This window comes from Cyphomyrmex costatus, unplaced genomic scaffold (genome assembly GCF_001594065.2).
Source record: "Cyphomyrmex costatus isolate MS0001 unplaced genomic scaffold, Ccosl1.0 scaffold105, whole genome shotgun sequence".
In the NCBI taxonomy this organism is placed as follows: Eukaryota; Metazoa; Arthropoda; class Insecta; order Hymenoptera; family Formicidae; genus Cyphomyrmex; species Cyphomyrmex costatus.
Genome location: NW_017275008.1, coordinates 257,313 through 284,588, shown reverse-complemented (window position 1 = coordinate 284,588; position 27,276 = coordinate 257,313). Strand labels below are relative to the sequence as shown.

The 27,276-nt window shown below is 39.2% G+C and overlaps 1 protein-coding gene across 1 annotated transcript in view; it reads left to right on the top strand.

Annotated features, from left to right (window-relative positions):
* Positions 1-25,908, top strand: part of kn (EBF transcription factor knot) — an 87,453-nt gene extending 61,545 nt beyond the window's left edge. Inside the window, exons 7-13 of the mRNA XM_018540253.1 lie at positions 17,231-17,312; positions 19,520-19,652; positions 22,845-22,999; positions 23,111-23,237; positions 23,377-23,679; positions 23,942-24,211; positions 25,796-25,908. Coding sequence (XP_018395755.1) covers positions 17,231-17,312; positions 19,520-19,652; positions 22,845-22,999; positions 23,111-23,237; positions 23,377-23,679; positions 23,942-24,211; positions 25,796-25,908 — 1,183 coding nt within the window. The remainder of the gene's footprint in view (positions 1-17,230; positions 17,313-19,519; positions 19,653-22,844; positions 23,000-23,110; positions 23,238-23,376; positions 23,680-23,941; positions 24,212-25,795) is intronic.
* The last annotated feature ends 1,368 nt before the right edge of the window (positions 25,909-27,276 follow it).

Here is a 27,276-nt window from a genome sequence, read left to right as displayed (position 1 = left end):
TGTATAATGCCGCGCTGTATACGCGGCGTTATCGCTGTACCAGCGGCTATACCAACACAGATATACACGGGGACGTATACGTATCGCGACCGCGGCGGAGCCAAGTAGCATTTGCATGAATTTGTTGGTCCGATATCCCGGGCGAAGATCGTGCTTTAAGCCGAAGGAGCCCGAGAGCGACGCTCGATGAGCGCCGTGAACGCGAGCGCCCGGATGGGCACCTTTAAGAACACCGTGGCCCGAGGTGACTTTTTTTCAATTTGTTAATTCAGGGTAATCCTGAGGGTGGCTAATTCCGACTCGAGCGTCCTCCTCTCGCCGTCCGTGGCCACAATCGCCGCGCTCTTCTCGACCTCTCTCTCTCTCTCTCTCTCTCTGTCTCGCCTGCGCTGTACAACGTAGACTCGTCTACTATGACTTTTAATCTCTGTTATATTTCTTTGCTCCCTCTCGGTCCCGCACACCTGCCGTCTGTTCGCACCGACAACGAGGAACAACGGCGGTACACGATATGCGCCGTGCGCGACGACGTACAATCGAGCAGCAGGTGCATTCCCGAAAAGGCGAAACGTAACTTCGTTGGCGGGCTCCTCGCTCCTCCCGTGTTCTGTCCCCTTTCGTATCTTTTTATTTTGAAATCCGATTGCGAGCGATGAATTCCGAGATTACCTAAATGGTCTCGGGGGCAATAATGTAAATTTTGCCGACGGGGGGTTTTTTTTTTTTTTTTTATATGAGCTCCACCTCGCGATTGCACTCATCCGTGACTCGAGAACATAATCTCGCGGAGATACTGACAAGAAGGAAAAAGCGTTTAAATCGCTCGCGAATGAAACGTTCGTCATTGATCGAAATAAATACTCGCGCGATCAGATTTACCGGTGAAAGAGGAAAAGGGAAACGTTACACGAGCTCTTTATCGAGAATTGTAGTTTACGGAAGTGAGCTTGAGAATTTGTAATTGCTCAACTTGTACATACATATTCGACAACATGCGACGTCGCAATCTTTGGGTGTTCTTGGTAGCCGAACACGAACTACTGTATACATAGAGCTAACGGGATGACGGGCGTCGGCCATGTTGTCTTGACATTCTCCCTCGAGGGTTGTCGGGGGTGGATATATTTAGCCCGCCGCCTCCAGGGACCCTCGCCACCCCAGCAACCCACCCAACCCTCAAACCACTCCCGACTTATGATGCCGTTGTCCGACCAACCCCCCAAATCTCATGCCACTCCTTGTGCGAGGTTTACACACGAAGCTTTTGTGAATAAAAAAGCATGTGTCCGTGCAACTAATTGTGTTGCACGAGTTTCCGATAGATGTGTTAGTAATATACACACAACTGTGTTTGTATACCTATACATATTGATTACACGTTATATAATTCTTAAACATATACGATCTCTTACCAAATCATTTATTAACGATGTCACAAAATGTAAAAATAGAATGTGCGTGATACAATTATTAAATAATAACACTTATTTGAAATTAAGTTAAATATTATATTGCGACAATTTATATTTATTATATAATATCTATAATAAATATAATAGTTGCTTTGATGTTAAAATAATTTTAAAGAAAGTAATATTTATATATATACACTTATTTGAAAGATTTCTCAAGTTAATCCTCCATTTTTCAGTTTTGCTTCTTGTCGAAGACAAAATTATCTACAAAGACGTACGGCCAATCATGGTAATTATAATTAACGATGAGCTAATTAAAGTGCAGATTGCAGAAAGGTCGTTCTTCAGATATAACATAGCAATAAGCGTACTAAAATCATATTGCGTATCTAGTTTAACATTAGCAGACCAAGCCACAACTATCGAGAATTGTGTGAGCGCGCTTTCTTCAGCGTCCTTTTTCCCCGCATCCTTCGCGGCTTCCCGCATCTCGACTTTCTGCTCGTTGCCCCTCGCCTTTCTCTTTCCCTCCCTCAGCACGAAGAAAGAAGTCATCAATATAGCGACGGCTTTTCGTTCCTGGCCATCGAAAGGGACAAAACTTTTGCCCACGGATGGGCGGGGTCACGCCTAATCCCCAGAGTCAAAATGGAAGTCTCCGGAGACCCCCTGCTTCCTTCGGGGGAACACAGTGGAAGTTTCGGTCGCAGTAGCTCCAGGTTAGGCCGGACCGAGGGTGGCTGGCGGACGATATTTTCGCAGTCGCGTAACGTATTACCGAACGGGGAGGACACTGCGAATTTTGGTAGCCCGGCTCTCTCTCGCGCGCAGAGGGTCGCCGCGCTGACTCGGGGATGCGCGAGGGTTCGCGAGGGGCGCGTCGCTCACCCTTCGAATCTTCCCTCGGAGACTAAGAAGAGAGTGAGGGAAACCCTCCGCGCGGGCCTTCCCTTTTCTTTTCGACGATCGCACGCGTATACGTGTACGTGCCAATATCTCTACAACTCGCTATATACGACGCACGGATACTATGGCCCGGTGATGGCTTTCGATTTTCGTCCGCTCGACGGAAACGGATCCGCATGACGGAAACGCACGTGTGTGTCCTTCTATGAAAGACATTTCTCATTGCCATGAACTAGAAAACGGGATATTGCAGAGCTGGAGGCTCCTCGTTAAATAATATATGATGTTTGTGCACGCGAAACCGCAGATTACAAAGATCAATATCGTCGAAATGATGGAACTTAAATTCGAACGGAGTAAAATTAAATTAAGATCTCATTTCAGATGAGTATTTATTTACTAAGAAATCGATTATATTACCACGTCATTCTTGTTAAATATCATCGCCATTAAACGATTTGGGAGAGGACTGCATAAGTGATTGCAAAGACTGTATAGGTCTATAACTTTCTCGACGACCATAAAACGTCAAGTACAAGGCGGCCGCGGCGTGAGAAACGCGAAGGCACGCTTCATGCGACCTCCGTCGGGGCCGCTCGATTATTTAAAAAGTCGTGTCGCGGAGTGCCCGGGAACGAAATACGGGGTACAATGCCGAATAACGTGCTTCAAGATTCACTTTCATTTTCTGCCTCGGTATGCGGAGCTCGATATCCGAGTGCGTAGCCGAGTAGGGAATCCGTGGTAGGTTGGAAGGAAAAAAAAAAAAATGGGGGTTGTAAGTTGCGCGGATAATTCTTGGCGGAGGCGGAGGCCCGAGAAGCACGGGCAGGCAATATTATACCTTTGTGCGAGGGTGGTAAGCAGGCAGGAGGGTTCGCGATCACGGAAGAGTGCGGAGAGGGAGAGGAGTGCCGCCTGTACAAGGCGTGGAATTTCATATAAACTTAGAGTTTCTTCGAGGCACCTCGCTTCGCCTTGCGCGACTGTATTTATTCGGCGTGTTCCGCGTTCACAATTTAATCACTACTCCGCGCACATTTTCTTATTATCACTCAAGCAAGTTTCGCGTTACAGTGTGTGATTCTTATATCTCGATTGTATTTCGAAATAAACGTCAACGATCTTTATACGAAGCTTCAATGGGTGATACATAAATAACGAGAGCCTCCATCTTCAATGTATAATGTTTTACATCGTAAATATCAATCGAGTGTCATTTAATATCTAATTTCGATGCTGTCGATTCGAAACTTATCACAGCAGTCTATCATATATTTATGATGTATGCTTCGGATAACAATTTCTAAAAACAAAATCTCATCTCGTTTCATCGTTTAAATTGTCTCTGCAATCCCCTTCACCTGTTCGGCCATTCTGCTTTCGTGACCCACGATGGTGCACAAGCGGGACAAGGAGACGCTTGAGGAAAAGCGGGAAGAAAACGGAAAATGGAGGAAGACGAGGAAGGAGCGTTGAGAGCGGCGACTTCGGGAAAGAGACAGCGAGTCCCACGGGACTATCGACTGCCGAGTCCCGTGGGGCAAGTCGATACTCCAGGGACACCCCGTTCTCTTCCTTCGGAAGTCCACCCGCTTCCTCTTCACCTCCTCGTCACCTCTTTCTACCAGCGTTCGAGTTCTAAACACTCGGCGCAAGCGCAAGACAGCACGACGTCCTCGACATTGGCTTCGCTCTTTATACTTCGTCTCGACGCAAACGTTCCTATATACATAGGGTGTCTTCGGGTTTCCCATACACTTTTTTGTACACCATATAAATCCTATGACGCGCGCGCACTGAAAATAATCTTTTTTTTTTAGTAATATATTTGACGTTGCATTTTATTTTTTACTTATATTCGAATTAAATTAAAAATTTTAGAAGCTAACAAGCCATATTGATATAAATCATAAAATAAAATTATATATTAAGAGATAAGTGCAATAAAATTTTATCTAACAATAAGAAAAATCTGAAATTAAATGCAAAATTAATAACAGATACAAGAAAATACACATCCTGCATTTGACATATATTTGATACCATTGTATGCACATACATTACAGATGTGCGTTTTCTAAAAAGATCAATAATCTTCTGAAAGAGTCTTTCCAACCAGCAATCGGATGGAAGGAATTCCATCTCAGGTTTCACAATCGCATATTTTAAAATATACTAGAGATAGATGGAGAGAGGAAGAGAGAAAGAGAAGAGAGTGAATGGATAATACGGGGAACGATCTTTTGATCTAAAAGCGTTATCCGATCGAATTAATTTTTTCTCTAAAATATAAATGTTTCCCTTGTGACGTTCTTTCTTCAAGGCGTTCAAATACGTTACACGAGCTTGCAAGTTAAACAGCATACATATCATAAAAGTCGAAGCGCATCCTTTTGCAAGAGGTTTTGCGAGTGAGACGCGAAAATTATACGCACAACACTTTCACCGGTCGACGCGTAGACTCACGGTTGGGTTACATGCTGCACGATGAACGGTAACGGTGTGGCGGTCGGGTTGTCAGCACCAGTAAGTTATTTAGCGGTTGAGGTCGTAGCAGTTGGCAGTGCTGTCTAATTGTAACGACACCTTTGGGACCGGTATCACTCCCCGGTATACCCACCAAACCACCCACTTTCCCACCCTCATGATCGTTGAAGCGCTCAGGCGGCTTCTCGCGCTCGCCCGTTCTCGCCCGCTCTCGCTCGCTCTCGCCGTCCCGTCCCTCGGCTGTTGGAAACCCTCAGACGCCGTAAACCAAAAATACGACGACACTTTGTCGAAGCGTCCGCGTCTCGTCCGTCTTGGGCTTCTCTAAAAAGGAGAAGGTAGTCGTTAGTCGGACGCGCGCCGTCCGCGCCTAAAGCCTTTAAGTCTTGGATATACTGATATTGTTTTTGCGGTTTAAGATTGTTTAATCTCGCGACACGTCGCGTTTACAGTTTTGTATTTCAATGATAAACACATTTCTGAAATACTAAACCTCATTATTTATCAACAGTTGTTTCATTTGTAATAGGGACGTTAGAATGTATTTTTAAGTGAAAGCTCTCATTTTGTTGTACTTGACATTTACGAAGAATGTTGTGTTGCTCGATAAAACATTCCTCTATACGACAAATGTCAGATTTGACGTGTCAAACGAGAATAAAATGATACATGTGAATTTTCACAATTTACAATTATCTATATTTAATTACTTAGAAAAGCATATAAAATGCATTTTAATAATTTCTTCTAATTATCGTTAAAAAAAATGTTGAAGACAAATAACGCAGCAACTCTTTAAAGCAAAAATGTTGGATCGAAGACTGTCGTAATATTTATACTGTCTTTCAAAAACGTAAAACTCGTACGAAATAAATTTGAAATGTTAATGAATATGAAAAAGTTTAGGTATTTTTGACATAAAAATTGAAACAGTCTCGCAAGTATCTTTTCACATTATTCTAAAGTAATTTTCAAGATTTTATGCGTACGACAATGAACGGAATATGCGAGACGCAAGAACGTATAGTCGGCTGGCTTGTCGCCTCGTAATCGCGCAACTCGAAAACCGGGTCTGTCTCATAAACTTTCGTGCAAGCATGGACGTTTGCTTTATTGCCGGAGCTTCTGATATCGCGGCGGTTGGTAGCAACATCGGTAGAAAGGCAGGCAGGCAGCATTATCTCCTCGGTGAGGGTGAGAGAGGGCGAATGCCCTCCCCATGAGATCACCATGGCAACCCCTACACGGCCCGCCACGGCGTCGTGTCCTGCGTGCTTCTATGTCCTGCCAGCATGGCGACTGCTAACCTCCCAAAGTCCTCAAGCGAAGAACGATAATTCGCATCCTTCCTGTCATCCTTGCGTCAACAGTCGCTGAGCTTACGTTCAAAAGCAGGTAACAATTTTACATATAATTGGCAAGAAACATTCCGACAATTTGTATGCAATTTGTCAATTATATTTTTGTGTAAGTAATATTATTATATGTGTGTAGAGTGAGAGAAAAGTATTTGGAATTATAATTGCATGGTGAAACAATTATGAGCTTAGGAGTTCTTCTCTATTTCTATAGTTTTATATTTTATAATTATTATATTGCTATAATATGCAAAAAAAGTTATATTTATATTCATTATTCTAGTAATACATTTTATGGTTAGAAATAGAATTTTGTAATCCCCCTAAAAATGACTATAATATTTATTATGCAATTATGATCACAAATATCAAACACTTTTCTCTCTATTTTTATATGTATACAAGTGCAAATGTTATAGGAGAGATGCATTTTATTACAAACTATGTAAATTTAAAAAACATTATATTAATTACTTATAAAAGAAAAAAAAGTATAAAATAGATAATTCAAGTATCTATATTTATGTTTGCATTTGCAATCAAGAAAATGTTTACAGATTGTTGAAATCAAATAGATGTATTTAATTTCAAGAGGTACTTCTTTTCCATATTCGCGAATGGATTAAATTTATTGAGGTGACGATATTCTCCATTGCAAAAGTAATTAGCTTCGCTTGCCAAGTCCACTCGTTCAGCGATTCTTTATACGGGCGCTCATCGGCACGGAGGAACGTCCATAGGGAGAAATTAAAAACGTGGCCCCAGGCGGAATTAAGACATATTTTTTAATAAAGCCTGATAGAGATCACGTTCATTGAGGTGACTTTTTCTCCCGGTAAGCGTGAATTCCACCAGGGTAATTACGTTTAACCGAGAAATTGTCGCGGGATTATAAAAGAGTACCTTTTCATAGGAAAAAAAATTGTAGTAAAAGTTATAAAAAAAACTTTAATTGCGTAATTAGTATATTTATTTCACAACCGTCAGAAAAGATTGACACACACTAATGGAGTATTCTAAAAACTAAATTGATAAAACGGAGTCTACAAATTGTCACGATTTTACGAGTACTTGGTGAGAAAACAAATGACTGTATAATATAGAGCTTTTACACAAATAAATATATAAATCTACGGTAATCAGAAAATAAGAAAAGGACTTTCCGGTAATGGTTAAAATAAGAATGAAATGCTTGAAAGTTAGCGAAGGAATGAGAGATTGTGCCGAGTTTCGAAGTAAGTGCACTCCTCAAAGGAGGTTGCAGACCCTGCAGGAGGGGGTACGCGCTCCCTCAGTAAGCCTGTTAAGGAAGGATTCGCGAGTTTCCTCAAAGGAGCCGCGAATATTAAAATCACATTTTAGCTCCCCCTAGTTTGACGACAAACTCTCCGCGAGCAGGCAACGAGGTTAGCCGGGATTAAGCGAAGCTTCCGTTGACAAACTTACGGCGTGTTATTACCGTGTACACTGACACGCGCCGCTCTAAACTGCCTCTGCAAACGAGAAATTCTCACGGTGTCGCGAAAATTGATTGAGCGCGTATTGTCTCCTGACTATTAACGAAAGTAAAAACTGTAACGCTTCTTGCGAGTTTTAAAAATTACGACTTGTAAATTACTATAGTTTTTACGGCCGCGTTATCTATTCAGTGTATGCATTGCTTATTTTATCCAACTGTCAAGTTATCTTTGAGCATGAAATTTCGTTTACTTTAATTCACAGCGAAATAAAATACCGCTTAATAAACTTATCCTGCTGCTGCTGTGTGTTTTATAGTTATTGTGTGGCATTATAATAGTAATTAAAATGGCATTAAATATGTAATTTAACATTTAAATTTACCGTTCTGCCTGTAGAACGTCACAGCGGGTGTCTTAAAGCGGAGATGCGATTGCAAAAAATGCACTGAGCTCTGTTTTTTCACTTTGAAAAGAGGAGATAGATGCGTACGTTTTACATGTTCCTTCAACATATCATGCAGCAGGATGTTGTGATACGCGTGTTGCTTCTCTCCGTCTTCCGCAACCACATGATGTACGGGAGCATGCGCGACTTACGGTCGTTTTTGTCGATATTTGACAGCGGTAACTTGAGAGACTCCTAACCGCCCCTACTGTGCTCTCGAGGGACTCCGTATCTAAATGCAGGCATTAATAAATCGTGCGTACACTCGTATACCGACGCGGGAATCGTCGTCGGCGTTAAGTTAGTTTACGCGGTTGGAGGTTCTGATGCATTTATGGAAATGCCCCGCTCCTTGTCCGAGCGCTGTATGCCCAAGGCACAGAGAGATAATTCAACAATTTTCACAGTTCGCACGTCACGCTACAGTTACCCGACTATCCAGCGCCAGACACGATGAAAATTCGACGTAGTCTACCAGAAATAATCTTGAAACTGTCCGAATAGTAAAAATAATTAAATTACTCTTACGTTTTAACAATTCTCACAATTTCTCTCTATTTTAATTAAATTAATAAACAACAGAGAAATTGACGTTGGTATAACTTCAATGTTTGACACTGTATAAATACGAGAAAATATGAAACATGATTTATCTCAATTTTCATCATTAAAGAAATATAGAGAAATTTTTTTACATCTTGAAATTGCACTGATATTAATGTCTGTATAAAAGAAGAAGGAGGAGAGAGTTGTCGAATGCATACCACATAATTTAGTTTTTATTATTATTTCCCATTTGGCACTGATTTGTACACATATTATAAACATTAGAAATTGTAGCTTGAGGTTATGGACGCTTATCATTACAGGTTTAACTTTTCATCGATACCTAATTAGTTTGTTATAAGTTTTTTTGTAACATGCAAAAGGTATACGACCTGTTCAGGCAACCGGTCACCTAAATTGTATCTATTTATTTTCGTATCTTTTATCGTGTTTCCTTTAAAGGTACTGAATTTATGAATGAAAATAATTGAAAGTATACTTTCAATAATTGAAAGCTGTCAAGTATTAAAAGATAAATAACGTAGAAATAAAATTGGCTCGAATATATTTTTGCACTTGACATTTATATATATGTATATATATATATTGATATCAATTATTAGTTTTATTATTGTCAATTACGAGTCTTATATTGTGATGATACGCGATTTAGGAAGATTAATGAATTTTGTAAAATTATCGATTTAATCTTAGTAATAATTGCAAATATGTATAATGTGTATAGAGTGAATATAAAATATTCAACTTTAAATCTTCTTTTATGAAAATACAGAAATTTATAATAAAATTGAACGATTGTATTGTTATTTTCTACATAATTTGATTAAAAATTAATGTCAGATGTACATGATTTTTTAAAACGCCACTAATGTCTATAAAGCAAGACGTAGACTATTATATTTTTGTTTATGATATATTATTTATTTCTTATGTATTTTATACTATTGTTACTAAATGTTGCCTATATTAACTAATAATATAAAATATTGATGTACGATTTAGACGATCAATATGCATTTGGTAACTTTTCCATAAGAAATATATAATAGTAAAAAACAATATATGTGTACATATTTTTTGTAGTTTATACGTATACGAAAAGAATGGTTTAGTTAAATGCAAACATTTAGTTAAATAAAAAAATATGAAAATAATTGTAGATAGTCAAAACAATTACAAGATAGTCAAAACAGAACCCTTAAGCGTTGATGGCAATGCTGCTAAAAGTTTTCAATATTCCAGAAACCAGTTTGAGCGTCCTACATAATTATTTTGACGAAAACAAATTTATTTTCACAGATCTCTGTATCTGTAGCAAAATTTGTAAATATTTCAGCAAAACTATCCATTCCGTGTGTATAGTGATGTTTTATAACTCATAGCACTTGTAAATATTACAAGAAATAGAATTGATACCGGATCTGTGGCTTTCCTCTCGCTTATCTCGGATATGCCGCGTGATTTATCCTTCCTTGGGCACGCGGTGTTAAGCACAGTCACGTTGTCGACATAAGCTAAGTCGGGAGCTTACGCCAGTTAATAGCTACGACCAACTATGCGATACGTGGTAAATCGTCGCTTGATGCGCCGTACGTGCAAGGCAAATCTAGTTATGGTAGCCGGCCTCTCAAGCCGTCTTGCGGCTAATGTGATAGACTGCCATTAGGGGTATCTCGCTGTCATGGGCGAGGGGTCGACGTAATATGGGGTGGGAGCGGGGGTGAGCGGCTTCACAACGTAGGGGCTACGACAGGATACGTTAGTATCTACGGGGCTATGCTACGTAGTAAGACGTATTACTTAGGTATGAATTATGCAATACCTCGGCAATGTGCCTGCCGAATAGCCTTAGCTCCAGCCATCTTAGAACTTAGGCAAACGGTATCCTCCCTATCGACAGGAATTTAGTTAAGATACCCGTCTTTACACACGTAGTCGGTCGCCTGATTTCCTTTCGTAAATACACGATGGCATCTCCCCACTCGAGATACAAGACACTCTCGGAACACAGCTGAAGGCAAGTGCAAGATTACGTAATGATGTAATGCCGCTATATCGGCTATCGAATGTCCTGGTTAGGAAAGATGTAATTACAAGCCGACATATACGTAAAATGTACATATACGAACGCTCCAAATTATAACTAAATGTACGCAATGCTCTCTCATCCTATTAGATCGGTAAAAATTATTGACCGCATTTCTCTCTTTCGAAAAAGCGAAGTTTATCTAACTGTAAAGTCATGAAATGGTGAAACACATTAACTCATTCTTCACGATTGCACGTAAATTTATTCTACTGCCGATTCTTGGTTGAACAACTATTTACATTCTGATAAGAGGATGTTAAACACAATGATGTCTTCCTTTCCAACGGAACTAAACGTTTCGTAGCGTTTCGTACGTCGTTATATTTTCCCAGCTTTCGTAACTCTCGCTGCTTCCTGTATAAATTAAATTTTACCTACGTTTAATCGGTGCTCATTATGGAAACATTCCATTTTGTTAGACACAATTCTCTGTTTAATTATACAATTATGCAATTAAAATTTTATTAATTATTTGATTAATTTTAAGACACTTCTCGAACAAAAACAAAGTTTTCTTTTTGAAGTTACTCATGCGACGTTACATTACGATTGAAATTTATGATATTATCGTAATCGCTGTACCTCAAATCAGGTATCAGAGCGATAAAATAATCCCCTGTTATACAGAATGCCTTTATTCCTGGAAAATGATTTCCTGTATTAACCGATAGTTACGTGCGATCCTTCTTAGCCGTCTCTATAATACTTCCTGAGAAGAGAATCCGAAGGAACGAGTCGGTAGACGTTGGATGACGGCAGTGCAGAAAGGGAGAGGAAGGGTGCTGAGGAGGCAGTGGGCGTAATGGAGGCTAGTTAAACATTAAGCATCCCCTGATACCTCGCTAACCCCTTACTAACCCTGGTTAAGGTGTATGCAAGGTATACAGCTCTAGGTGGTTTCCTATACCTTACGGACCTTCGTACACATTCTTACTAATTGACGTCTTGCTCGTCTGCATTATGCACTCGTGATTACTCCCGAGCATTCTCTTGCTTAAATATATCCGATCGAGTGGAAATTATCGGTATTGCTTACAAAAGTTGTTTCAAGCGTACTTATACCGTTATCGACATTTTAGTCTTTTTAATTTAACAGATAGATGTATAAATTATACACTTTTTTCAATATATGTATTGTAAGGAAATTTTTATTTAACTGTTTTTGTTGATAAAGTCTCTGTACGATTTTTTTTTACATCTGAACAAATAAGGTGAATTTTTAACCACATTTATTGCTTGTAAAATTCATAATCTCTACACTGTTAAATTTATACATTGTTACGAAATAACGGTATATTGAGTAAGAGCAGTGGCGACTTAAATTAGACTAAATAAACTACAGATTTAACAAAATTTTTTTTAACTTATACTGTTTATTCAAATAGAGAACAAAATTTTTTTTTTATTACTTTGCATCTTTTGTCCTTTATTGTAACAAAAATGTTAAGAATTCTCATTACGTGATAGGGATGAAAAAATGATAATGAAGTCTATCCCTTGGCGCTATTTGCCAAGATATAATATTGGTGGAAAATAGCCGGTTCAGTTACATTAGTAGGTGATTAGCACACTTGGATACGCCTATTCAAGATTCTGTCGCGTAAGCAGACCCTTTTCTCTGCGCGTGATCTCTTTCTGATCACGTACAAAAAGCTGAGTACGGATTACGGTTAAAAACAACGAATCTTATCTCGTTAATGATTTCCATTCTTTTATGTAGCACGAAATACAAAGGAGAAAATACGATGAAAAGGACACGACGCGTCAACTTCGTTCGCGAATCTCTCCAAATTTTCGTCGCGTTATATCCGCTCTTTTATGGTGGTGAAAAAGAGGGGGCGTACAGCGAGAACCGAAAACATGATTAAAGATTCTCCGATGTGGGAGAAAATGGATTTCTGATACGCGTAATGCCACCCTATTTGGAACTATTACGCGTGAGTCCCCAAGTAAGCTCCCTATATCCATTCAGCCCCTCTGCTGGAAATATATTTACTAGATCAGAAGGTACTTACTTGCGACTTGGCACCCAGCACGAATGCCGTACCGGGTGGGCATGTAAACAAGGAAAAGGAGAATCTTCGTAATTCGCTCATTTTTCTCCGATTATTTATACTAACTCCACATATACCTTTCCATATACATTATAAATACAAATATATTTTTATTTAATACATAAATTGCGACAAGAAACTATTTCTATAAATCACGTAAAGCGTGAAAATTATTTTCGGTCGTTGTCGATAGTTCCCGCGGAGAAAAGAACATCGGCGTTACGGTACGGCGAGAAAAATCGCTAATTGGTACACGGAAAACATAAACAAAACTGCCGTGCGAATGTCGATGATTTACTGCAAGGTTTGATTGAATTCATTCGACTCTGTTTACCCGCTTGCTGCTCGTACAACTCTCGCCCTTCGCGGGCCTCCGATGTTTAGCCTTTTTTTTTTTTCATTTATACCGTTGATTTTTTTTCCTCACCCGCTCGTTCATCCGCTCCGACGTTGCAAAGTTGCTCGCTGTAAAACTGGGAACAGCGAACGATACGAACGTTTTCTGGCTACAAGCTACCACTCTCCCCTGTCATCCCGTTGCAGCCTCCAATCCTCACTTTGCCTACTGCTTCGTTTTATTCTATTTGATCCGAGGGAATGGAAAGGTATGCGAGCTCCGGAGGGTAGACTAGGGGTATGATTTCGCAATCGAATCGCCTCTGTATATTTTCCTCCGTGTCAATTCGTTAGCGAACAATCGAAAGACTTCATCAAACAAACTGTTTTTAAATAATTTTAATTTAAAACTATTATTGATGTATCTCTCTCGGTGCATTAAAATAAGATAAAAAAGGCTTCTCTCCATATATAAATAAAATTTTAAGTCAAAATCATGCATCTCTCTAATAACGTAATATATATCTTTTTTACTTAAATGAAATGACTCGATAAATTATTAACAAAAATTTACTTGTTCATCTAATCTTATATAATTAAATTTTTTTAAGTACAATACACAAACGTATTTTATACTTTCCACTTTCGGACTTATTGGCTGCGTTCAGCAGAGAAAGCAGCTTTGAAACTGTTGTAAAATTCTTTAATATGATTGGCCTTGCCCTTATTTCCTCATTAGATCTAAATGAATAAGCCAATCATATTCAAGAATTTTTTTAAACAACATAATTATTACAACGAATGAATTAAATTAGATAAAAATAATTAAACATGGCCAAAAATATCTATATGTATATATATATATATTTTTACAGACAATTACACCATTTATGTTTATGTAGTGAAAAACTTATATGGGAAGCAAAAAAGTTTTTCACAGTTTAAAACGTAAGGTAGATACCTTGCACTAATGTTTCCATGGATGTAAAGTGTAAAGTGTATAGCTATTGCGTGTCCTGAGCGGCGATTCGGAATAGATTTTTCTGAGGCTGACAGGAGCTCGCGAAGGCCGCCAACGGAAGAGAAAAATCTAATAGACTATCGGAATCGAATTTGATCCCCTGTAAGAAACTAGCCCTTCTACTTGCACGCGTTCGCGTTACGACACCATCGATACTGCCGCCCCATCGAGTCCGGAATGAAATCCAGTTCGCATTTGAATCAGTCGGTAACGCAATCCATTAGCCTCTAACAGCCAATACTTCGAGGACGCGCGGAAGGAAACGATCTCTTGTAAGGGAAAAAGAAAGAGGAATAAAGTGCCATGGCGATGGCGCGACGGGGGCGTCGTAAATGATTAGTGTTGCCGATGAACGAATCCCATATAAAAAAGCGAAGATCTATAGCCCACCTATCTTTCCTTTACCGATCCTAGCAAGCGCCGCGTCCTACCTCCCTCTTCATAGAACTCTCTCGTGTAAGTAGGGTCATTTTGTTAGCGTCAAATTCTGAAAGCGGATCGCCCGGGTTTCTTCGCTGGAAGCAGCGAGCGCGAAACGCTGATAGGAATATTTCAATTACTTCGAAATTTCCATTCAAATATATAATTTCTTTTTAACATTCAACTTTCTTAAGCACGTTCCTCCTTCTTCTCTTTCAATTCAATTGTTTCTTCACGACTTGCATTTGATTAGCAGATATCGCTTCTTTATTTAAAAAAATGACACAATAAAAAAATATGATTTCTTTTATTATTACCGTAAATGAATTATATATAAACGTTATTCTAATAATCATTAAAAATGACCTGACTTTATAAAAAAAATTAAAACACACCTTAAAAAGACGGTTTTTAAAGATTTTAGTTTAAGTTTTAAAGAAAAAACAAAATTGTTAAAATTGTCATTCAACAAGCGTAGTTTTTTAAAGGGTACGAAACAAAATGATATAAAAAGACATTTGTGATTATATTAAGAATATATTTTTTTTGACGATTTATTGGATTAATACTAATTTTTTTGTCAAATTAAAAAATGGGAGTTCCTCTTAATTCTCTAAAACATTCAATTTTTAAAAATTATGTCACTTTTAAAGTAAAACAGCGACATATAAATGCTTCCAAATTTGCAAGATATTTAAAATAGTTTGAATATACATTATCTATATCGGAGTAAACGTGATGTATAAATATTCAGCTGTCGGCGGATTTTATTAAATAACGTTGACACACGATTTCAATATAGATACAAAGTGAAACGTTCTCGATTCGAGGGCGGTTACCGACTCGTTTCCGTTGTCGTCGGTGTCGTTAAAGGGGCGTCTTCGCGCTATTCTCGCAATATCGTAGGTGCAAGTACGGGGTCGATGGTATTCCTATCTGTAAACGACTAGAGGCAGCGTTGTCGAGCGACGCTTCAGGCGCGACGGAGATATCGTGTTTAGAGCAAGATCCACGGCCGCGATAAGCCAAGGTACAATGCTTTGAATACCCATCCAGCATCGCGATAACATCTTAACGTTCTCTAAGAGTAAACGAAATTAAATTCGCGCGACATTAGACTGAACTCTCGCTCGCGAATACTTATCTACCTGCCTAAGTTCCACGACTGGATGCGAAAACGCGTGTAACACGCAAGATCGATACGTTTCTTTCCCTTTCTCTTTCCGTATCGCCGAATTTCCCATCCTCTCGTATACGGATCGTCTCGTCCCTCGTCTTTTGCTTCATTCAGTCAACATTGTCTTTTACGCTCCCACGATGTATTATATTTCACTTTCTCGAATTTTATGTAATTTTAACAAGTGACCGTTGATGAATAAAATACAAATATAGTCTCAATTTGAAGTTTTATAAGTTATATGTCATTAAGATCTTCTATAAAAAGATGCTTTTTGAAGAAATTAATCAATGTCTTCTCTTATGTTTAAATCACACCAGATACGCGTTTGATACGCGCGGAAATCAAATTAGAAGATAATTAAAAATCTACTTACTTGATCAGGAAATATCGATCGCGCGATCTTTCCGCAATTTTAGCAATCCCTGCGTGAGAAAATTGCAAGCAAAAAGACGTTATTTTAAGGTATGCGTTTGATTTTTCCATAAAGTCCCTAGCACTATGGACGCATTCTTCGGAGGGAATGACAATGGCGTCCCATGGGACGAAAAGCCTACCAGCTACGTAGAAATCTACCCCTCCTTCTTACCAGCGTCGTCGTTGGCGTCGCGTCGTCTCGAATCTTCTGATTGTTTCCTATGCGTTTCCTTCGCTTTCTCCTACACCCAGTCTGATATTCAGCTACCTGATCTTTCTAAAGTCACCTTGTGCTTCAGTCAACTCTTCCTACCTCTGCAGGCACGAACCAATAGGTGAAATGTGACTTAAAAAAATTTATAAAATTCAATAGTCTCGGCATTTTGCATAATTCATGAAAATTGAACCTGAGGCTTTTTGGCAGAATCCTCGCGTATATCGCAGTATACATATATCTTTGTGTCTCAAAATCTTATCTTACACGATCCTATGTTACAAGTATACATATTTATAATATATTATTATTTTGAGATATGTACTTACTAATTTTGTTTTTTTTTTTTTAATTGATGATAAAAAACATATGCATAAATTTCTCTCAGTAATTAATAAGTAAAAAATAAAAGCGCTTTAATATAATACATTAAAATGTTACTTTATCCTTAATATTTTCAAGAAGTAAGCGGTTCTTTTATATTACATTTTATAGATATGTTTATAAAAATAATTATTAAGTGTGATACAGAAGAGAAAACGTATTGTAATGATATCTTTGGATCGTAAAAATGTATCACAAGAATGATCTTTGACATCGCGGCAGGACAATAAAGTAGCCACGTTACATTTCGTGCGGTACACAATACCGCGCGGGCCTACAGGTCGAGGAACACGTAGTCGGGAGTTTAATCTAGAGAAATGCTGAATAATAGAAGAGAGTGGAACGGGACTCGCGATTGGCTTATACAATATTCAGCCTTGCTTTCCAGCCAAGTTCGCGTTCTAATTAAGTTGCCGGCGTTGAAGAGCGTTAAGCACCTTGTCAACCGTTTAACTCTGGTCCCCTCTATACTTGCAGATTCTTCCTCAAGTTCTTTCTCAAGTGTAACCAAAACTGCCTCAAGAACGCTGGCAATCCACGTGACATGAGACGCTTTCAGGTAAGTTGTCCGTGCTTAATCTGTTTTTCAATCTTAAATATAAATTTGCACGATTAATGTTTAACGAAGTTGATTTTGCTTTAATACACGTTATAAGAATTTTCGTCAAATTTTTAGAATTCGAAATATTTATCGTAGAACGAATATATCTACATTAATCAGAATTTATGGATTCGTTCATATGTGTATACACACAGAACAATCTCATTTTCATAACGTAATTTACCTGATGATTCGCATAGCACGATTTACGACTCTGTTTGAGGTACAGTTAATCGCTTTCGGCTTTCCACTCACTTGATTCAAAGACGTTCCAGGTCGTGTCGCAATGCCTGAAATACATACTACGCGAGACACTTCTGTCATTCAAGTCACGATTCGCGAAATTATAGGGGCGGACAGACGGAGACGAGGACGCCGAAATTCCGCCGCAACATCGCGTGACGCCTATCGTCGTAGAGAGCATCGTTCTTCGCGTAAAATTTCCGTGTATTTGTAGAACTCTATTTGATTAAAAATCAGTAAAATCATTTTTATAAACGAGTAAAAAAGATAATTCTGATTGGGCGACTTCTTGACAAGTGGCCAAAGTTTTCGTCTCAAACAAATATATATGTACCTATATAATCCAAAAAAAGTTGCCACAATTAATTCTCACAGCAGCATAATCCTATTTGCATTCATCTCTACATTCGTTCACCCCTTATCCTTTATAAGAACCAGTCCTGCTTAAAAAAAAAAACTCTATACTATCTGTAGTCTGTGTACCATCTCTTCCCGTTTTACTGCCAAAACAAAATTAAAAAATAAATAATCAACCTAATTTACAAATAAGGTAAAAAAGATACGTCAAATACATGAATGTATTGAAAAGTATACAATAAAAATAAAAAAGCTTATGTTTATTCCAAAATTATCCGCAACAGAAAATGAGTAGGAGATTAATACAATTAAGTCAAGTCAAAAATCGTGGTCGAAAACCTCAACAGTTGGTCCTTTGCGTGAGTCATCTCTTTTCGTATTATTACCTGACTCTTTTAGTTTCCTTCTTTTCGTGCGTCGGCACGACGACAAATGGAATTAGAATACTCATCGCACTTTTGAATTTGTTCCTGAATTGCTTACTGCCGAAAGTTGCGAATTAAAATTTTAGTGCAGTCAAAATCTCTCCCGCCATGGGGCAGCGTAGGTTATCGCCGTTCTCCTCCAAGTCGGCGGTGGTGTTACTCGCCGAGTAATATCACCAGCACGCGAGAAAGTTGCGAAGTTGCGAAGGACAAAACTTTCGGGCATTTTCCAGCCGCTCGCTCGATTTTATAAACGTTCTTTCTGCTTCACCGCGAAAAATCTTTTCAGCGCCTTAAAGCATGTGCCATGAACGGCTTAAATACTTTAACAAGTAATTTGTTCAGTTTATTAAAAATCTTGCGAATAATTTGTGCGGAAATATTTTATGTTAACTATAAGGAAAGATAATCGTGTGTTTTAATATGACTATGTCCCTGGTGCTTACGCAATTATATCGTTGTCAAACGTCATACGTACAAGTCACGAATTGCATGCCGTGTAGTGTCTAATGCAACAAATCGAGTTGTGCATGCTCGTTCACAGAAGATGTGATGAACTTGGCTCGGTGTATGACGCGCATGCGAGAAATGCAAATATTATTCACAGTAGCATCTTTTGCCTATTCTTCTACCGTTTTGTTAAGTCAGTCATAAATAGATACATACGTAAGTTTTACGGTAAATTATTAATTTTAAACATTTGTTGAATCATGCCGCTTATATACCTTCATGTTTCTCAAAAAGTCACAAATATTTTTGAGCCCATCATTTAATAAAATTTATGAAATTAATATTTATGTTTTTAAATATGTAATACAAATATAAAATTTTGTTTGATACATAAATCAGATGGAGAATAATTATTTTATTATTAATTCATTATATTACTCATTACATTTCTATTGTAATTGTCTTATTTTCTACATTAGATATTCTTGAAAATCTTTGAAGTGGAATCTAATTCTAAAAAGTGACAAGGAATAACAATTGAGCCAGTGTTGGAAAAAAAAAATCAATGGCTTGATCATCAATGGATCAGATTTCATTCTTTAGGGTTAGATTTCACTCGAAAGATTTAAAAAAGTACCTGGGTGTCTTATATCATCTTTTACATCGGCCAATTTCCATTTTGCCTAACAGGTGGTCATATCTACACAAGTGGGAGTGGAAGGACCATTACTAGCGGTTTCGGACAATATGTTCGTCCATAACAACAGCAAGCACGGGCGCAGGGCGAAACGTTTGGACCCTAGTGATCCTAGTGAGTACAATAGTAAGTATATGATTCATAAGTACTAATCAATTAATCACAGTATCGTTAAAGAGATAATTTATGCGGAGCAGAGCATCGATATCGTCTGCATATTTAATCGCGAAACTGCATGAGCATTTACAGGATAATTCGATTTGACTCTCGTAAACACCAATTGGCCCGCCATGCAGTTTTTCGTTATTTAATTTTGCACTCAGCTGCTATATATTCCCCGATAATAATTGCAGCCAGCCTTCGCCGTGCTAACAAAGCACTCGCAGAAAATATGATAATTAATTAACGGACGATAATTAAAAAGCCCGGTGCGCACATTAAACGCCCTTATTTATTCAACGCATCGATTTTTCACGGATGATATGATTCACGCCCCCGTAAGCTTTCAACGCTTGTCGATCAAAATCGACTTTCCGAGGGATTCACGTTCGTGGCGAATTGCCATTCGAATGCTCGCGGCGTGTTGTTTCTCTCGTGCGCGGCACCCTTCCGGCGCGGCGAGGGATGGGGGTCAGTTTTCTTCGAGAGATCGGCATAACGACTCGGGAGTCGTGGCGCGCAGCGGAATCGTAAGAGGGTTGCAGGAGGGCGCACCGGGTAGAATGGGATATATGGAGTCATAGAGCAATTCAGCAAAGTTTGGCGTCGGCCGCGCATACAAACGGCTGATATCGCAACGGCCACCCCGCTCGACTGCTCACTCCTCTCTCGCGCGCAGGCAGGCTCCTTCCTCCGTCTTTTCTTCCTACCTATGCCAAGACAAGATGTAAATCAATGGGATGCGGGGAAACGAAGGATCCGCGCTCCGTTCCGCGCTCCTTGTTCCTCCGTGTCTTATTTTCCTCCACTCTGCCTCACACTCGAATTTCACCCGAGTGCCTGTCCCCCTTTCTTCTCACCGCGGATTCCGAGGTTCTCGTCTCCACCCGCCGCACCACGTCAGTTTCTTCTTTTTACCTGGTTGGCTGCCGCGGAGCGGCAAAGACACAGAAAGAAAGAGAGTGGAATTGGCCCGCTTCTCTCATCTCGATCTCTCTTACTTCTCTCATTCAGCTTCCTCCTCTGTCGTTCTCGCGATCTCCTCCACCCGGTGGTTGCCGCGGTGCGTTGGTTTGTGAATGCTAAGTTTAAGCTATCTCGCGCCGCCCTCCTGGAGTCCCCCCCCCCCCGCGAGCTATCCCCCGAAACGCCGAAACGAGCATACCAATGAGACAGGAAACGCGAGAGGGAGAAAGGGGGAAGAACGCCGGTATCTCGTGGATTTTGCTGTCATTGTGAACGAATTCTCCCAGTTGCTGTACAAATCAAATCTTGATTGTCCATGAAATTTGAAACGCTTGCTTACAATCTATTTTCCCCGACACGTCGTTTTATAACGCATTTCCTATATTTGACAAAACATCGTTGCCGATTTCATTTTATGCTTTATACGGGCTTTTACCTCCTTTTTTACATTTTAATTTATGACACGGGAGACAGACGATTGTAAATTTTGTAAAAATTTCAAACTCACGGTTGTTACGGAAAATATGGGATACTGTATCTGTTTATACTGTGTGTTAAAAAGTAATAAGCCAAAAATGTAATTATCGAGATTCAATGAAACGATCACATCGAAGAGCGTTCCGACTGAATATAAGTGATACGATTATGCAACATCGTTATAATGCTTACGCCGAGATAAAACCCGGTTTGTCTGGTAAATTTCTCGAGTCTTTACCACGACGAACGAAGTTATCGCGCGATCTCGCAGTGATCAAAGAGAATCGGGCCGAACGTGTCGGAGTACAACGGCTCTTCGACTTCGACGATAGTTCGGTGGCAAAAGAGGGGCCCGAGAGGGTTGGGAGTAACACCCCTTACCATTCAGTGGCGCGGAGGATTTTATTTATTCCGGGTTGGTACGCTTGTTCCTTGGCCTCCTCTACTGAATCCCTCTTTTCAACCCTCCACCTCTTCTCCTCCTCTCACTCACTCTCTCTCTCTCTCTCTCTTTCTCTCTCCACCCTCGCGGCAGCCCGCACCGCTCGACAATTCTCTACCAGGATGGTTGCCAACACAGCCGGGTCTCTTTAACGACTTTCTTGTACATTGAACGCAATAAATACCAATGTGTCCCATTGAGGAATACCCATTTGCGTAGGGCTCACACTCTTGCAACTCTTCAACGTTCCTATTGTAATCGTCACTTGTTGACTTTATTTTTTATTCAATGAATAAAATTGTACATGGTGCACTCTTTCCGATTGTACGCATAGTACAATTTTATTACGAAAGTTTCATTACAGAATTTACACTCTAGGTATTTCATTGATTTCACAATGAGATCGTTATCTTATTATTAGCCTGTAGCCTATATGAAAACTAATCTCAAAAATGGGTAACCGTTAACTGTAAAGAAATAGTCATTAATAATTAAAAAAATATTTTTAAACATATCCAGATACAAACAATCGCGATCTTTCGAGCTGCCGAGATTTATCGATGTGACGGCACATAAGCACTCCAAGTGGAAAGTGTTTGAGCATCACTGAGAGCAATATACCATGATGTCAGCCACTCTGCCGTGGCTCCGCTTCGCCCAGGGTCGGTGCCGGGGGTGGCTTGGCTTCGCCGGGGTACAAAATGATATCATTGGGTTATAAATTCCAAGCAGAGACACCGGCGGCCCGATCGCCCCCTCCCTTTCTTTCTTGTTACAACCCTTCTCCGAGCTCTCCGACCCTCTTCCTCGTACTCTCTCTTTCTCTCACCGCCTCATTCTCTTTCTGCCGCTCTTCTTCATAGTTTCTCTTTCATTTTCCGCCTCTTTCCCACTTTCACGAGTCCCACGACCTCGAAAACTTGCCTGCCACGCCGGAAAATATATCTGCCACTCGGCCTCAACCGAATAAACAGAATATTCAGATAATTTTCCATATCCTATTTCTTCCCTCTCGTCAGTCGCGAGTTATTTTCAAGAATACCGTTTGGTTTATCTAATTCTCGACTTATACAATCTTTTCTTTTTTGTTATTAATATTTTTTTTTATTATGAGAGGATTGATTGTTAACATTTTAAGATATCGTTCGTGCTCAACGTAATTATCTCTTAAAGAAATTTCAGCGCTATGTATTTTACACAAATTGTGAATCATAACTAAATATAATAAAATTGAATGTTGAAAATAAAGTAGTATTTTTATGTTATGAATTTAGGTTTATATCCGCCAATACCTCTCCAAACGCCGTGCATAAAAGCGATATCGCCTAACGAAGGTTGGACGTCGGGTGGATCTACCGTCATAATCATCGGAGAAAATTTCTTCGACGGATTGCAAGTAGTTTTCGGATCAATGCTAGTTTGGAGCGAGGTCAGTAATTCATGATAATTCTCTCGTACACAATAATGTTAATTGTTAAAAAAAAAGTCTAATTTTACTATATATAAATATATAAAAATCTATTTGTTGTTTTTATTACAGTTCATCACTCCACACGCGATCAAGGTGCAGGCACCGGCGCGACAAATACCCGGAGTCGTTGACGTCACGTTACATTACAAAAGCAAGCAATTCTGTAAAGGAGCGCCTGGAAGATTTGTCTATGTTTGTAAGTACAAATATATATAAGAAGGCTAAATACTTGTTTTTTCTTTTTTTACGAAAAGTCTACGCGAATAATAATTGTCGCGAAAAGATGATTCCCGATCGCGCAGTAAGAGCGAACAAACCTTTGCTGAATTTTCCAGCGGTAAACGAACCTACGATCGACTACGGCTTCCAAAGGTTACAGAAACTTGTTCCACGGCACCCCGGTGATCCTGAAAAGCTTCCGAAGGAGATCGTGCTGAAGAGGGCGGCGGATCTAGCGGAAGCCATTTATAGTATGCCCAAGAGCGGAAACATGGGGATTGCGGGGGCACCGAGAAGTCCAGGCTCGGTGCACGCACCCGCGCCCCCAACATCCAGTTCGGCAACAGCCTTTAATTCGTACACGGGGCAACTTGCAGTGACGGTGCAAGAGAATGGTAGCGCGGCAAAATGGACGGACGGTATGTATAAATACGGCATGTCTCTATCGACAGTGTATACTCCTTTAAAACATTCTTCAAAAACACTTGTTACCATTTTTGTACTAGATATAATATTCATTGTACACAATTTGTAATAGTAAAATATACCTCGCGATCTCTTCTCCATAGAGACTCGTACCAATCAAGACGCAGATGCTTCCTGAGTTAAATTTATTAGGCGCAACCACTCACGACTTGAAATACTGACGAGTTCGTCTGACGGGCAGGTTTCTATTTCTAGACGGTAGTTCCGTGACGACAGGAGCTGCTGCTGACGGTGGAGGCGGCGGCGGTGGCGGCGGCGGCGGTGGCGGCAGCGGTGGTAGCGTCGGTGGCAACGTCGGCGGTAGCGCCGACGCCTATAGACAAAGCAGCAGCGCAAGTCCACGTGGTGTCGTAACCGGCGGTGGTTATTGCGGTAGTTCAGCCAGCACACCACACAGTCACAGTACCAACGGAAGTTATTCTGTCGCCAATCCGTATACTGGTAGCCCGACTCTCTACACCTCACGTAAGTCTCTTACTTTCTCTCTTTCTCTACCCCTGCAGACGATCCGATGTCTGCGCACTGTCACTGCGATATCCGAAAGATCCAAGTTGTGCCGGGGATAAGATACAACTTTTTACATCGGACGACTTTTACAATTCGAATGGAGGATCAATTGAAGTAACAGCGTAAATTAAATTGCAGTGACTACGTTTAATAATGCAAATTAGTGTTAAGATACAACATTCGTAAAATCATTTTATCTTTGTTATACTTATACATACGCTTTTAAACGTTGTTATTGTAATATACTGTATACAGTAGAAAAATGTTTTATTTTATAAATTAAAATTTTACTGTGACACAACACCAGAAATTTGATTAAAATATACTGAACTTTAGCGCAGTTTTGTGCAAACATAAATTGTTTAATTATAAAACAAACATATTTTACAGAAGCGCGACTATAAATTCTTCGTTGTATAATCAAAATATTCGGTTGCTGTTAAAAAATGTCTCGACTGTACAGTTTTGCTGAGAGAGCGCGCTAAGTTTTTTTTCTTTTCCAGCACAACTTTTGAAACCTTTTACAAATTCTTGAAAAGCGTTGATCTTTGGCACAACTTGAAACGGAGAAACCTAACACTTATATACGTTCACATGTCCAGCACGCATGACATTTTTTTCTATCTTAATATTATCTTTCGACGCACGCACTTATGATTTTTCCTTTATGTGGACTTTTCGTTTTAGCGCACGAACAATACGGCATATTCTATACATCCGGGGACGGGAGTGCATTCGCCCCCGTAGTACGACCACCGACCACCTCAGTCCCACCGCACTGGCCCACACAGCACCACCTCGCCACAGCCGCCCAGTAACCGCTAACCGTCCACCATCACCACCAACACCACCATCATCACCACCACCATCACCCTTCGCACTGTGATTAAAGAGTTATGAGAGACGACATTTGAGAATGTACGTACACTTATTTACGACGCGATAGTAATCTCATTCTGATTATAGAAAATTGTTTTTCAAGTTAAATTTTAACTGTTTTTTTTATAATAACCTTTTTATGCTACAAAGCTCTCTGTAGACTATAACTCAATGAATTGCCAATGTCGCAATTAATAGCTTCAATTTCTTTAGCAAAATTGAACACATGTGTTTTATGTTGAAAAAAAATTTTCTTGGAATGAAATTATAGTGCTAATATGATACGTGTACGTGTATATCACACATCAATCGACTATAGTATTCGTCCTTGCACATATTTTCTGAATTCATGTCTGCAGAACTTTAACATAATCGTCCACTATCCTACCGTATTCATTCGCACGGATTATCAGAAAAAACTTCACGAATCCTCACCGCCAATCACATATACGTATAATACTTAACTCAAGAATTAAAAGCATTGAAAAACTGAACCGAATTATTAAAACGTTCAATAAATGGATTTATGTACAATTTAAATAATTATATTATTACGAATATAAAATTATGCTTTTTGTCATTTATTTCTCATTTATTGATTGTGTTATAGTATTGCAGCAATAACGCACTACTAACGTATAACCGACAGTGGGTATGTTGCAGGACTAGGAGAGGTGGTCGGATCACCATTCAACATGAACCCATTTATGTTGCCCACCTGCAATCAAGGATACTCAGCCGCTGCCAGTCCACTGCTTTCGTCAAATGGCAAATAGTGCTACGAGATGTAAGCTTCGACGAAAATGTCATGAACCATGACCTGCGCGCGGAGATGTTGTACGAGCGAAGTAGTATATGCAGCCGCATCTGAATAATTATCCAGATGATCGCGCAAATACTGTCGGATAGAAAATTATATCGCATCGACATACGTACATTGCCTTCGCGAATTTGAGTTACTTGCGGTTCTTTTTCTCTTCTACTCCTTTTGTGATAAAAAGGAAAAAGGGCCACATGCGGCATCATCGTTTTCGTCGGAGTTAAAGTCGACAATTTTTGTATGAAATCAGACAAATCAGTGCAAAAATCTAAGACAAACTATCTTGCAACGATCATCAACGATCGCATTAGTTAAGAAACGATACATATCGAACAACGAGAAGGTGTTTTTTTAATAAATATGACAGTTCAGAGGGCCCGAATAATATTTATATATTGTTTTAATTTATATTTTATATTAAATTTTTGTATAAATAATAATTTTGATCAACTCTAAGCAATATTAGAACATGTGGTTATAAATTTCAATGTGATTGCAATTTACAGTATTTTCTGTTAAATTATTTCTTTATTATTTTATGTATAATTGAATTCGTTAATTATGGTTTATCGATGTAAAAAGTGCTTCAAAAATAATGATAATGAATTATAAAAGATATTTTTCTTGTTATTATTAATATAATAATGATACGTCTTTTAATTTTGTATCTTAAACAATATAAATTTAACGAATTAAGAGCCAATCGCACGAACTGAACGAGAAAGCTAAAATGGTATCAAATATTTTATATCATTCAAACTACAGAGGCTGATAAAGATCGAAAAAGAAACTGACACCACTCGACGGACATATCGCTTATTAATGAATAACAGATACCATAGTTTTAGAGAGCATTTTCGACTTCGAAATTTTAACTTCCTACCCCTACAATTTATGACTAACCAATATCGCCTCTAGTTAGCGTAACGTGTAACGTAATTTGTAAAATACCTGTAAATATTGTTGCGATGTACAAAAAGAAAACTATTTCCAGGAATCCAACGAAATGACATTGACGTCACTCTAGAGTGAAAATTATTATACATAGATGTAAATAAACGTAGGGTGTACGTAGCGCATCCGTATACCGCGTTGGTGCCATCCAATTTTTTAACGTGATCCCGATCAGGAATGCACGAGTTTACGTCTCCATTCGTGGATGAGAAATTGAATTTGTTGCAATCCGTTCCATTCTTCGCTTTAAAGCTGAATCTAGATAAATGACCACTATATCTGGCGACAAAATCAGGCCGAAAACGTTAAAAAGTTGGACCGAACGCGATCTGTATAAAACGTATATAGTATACATAGTTGATTTGGATCG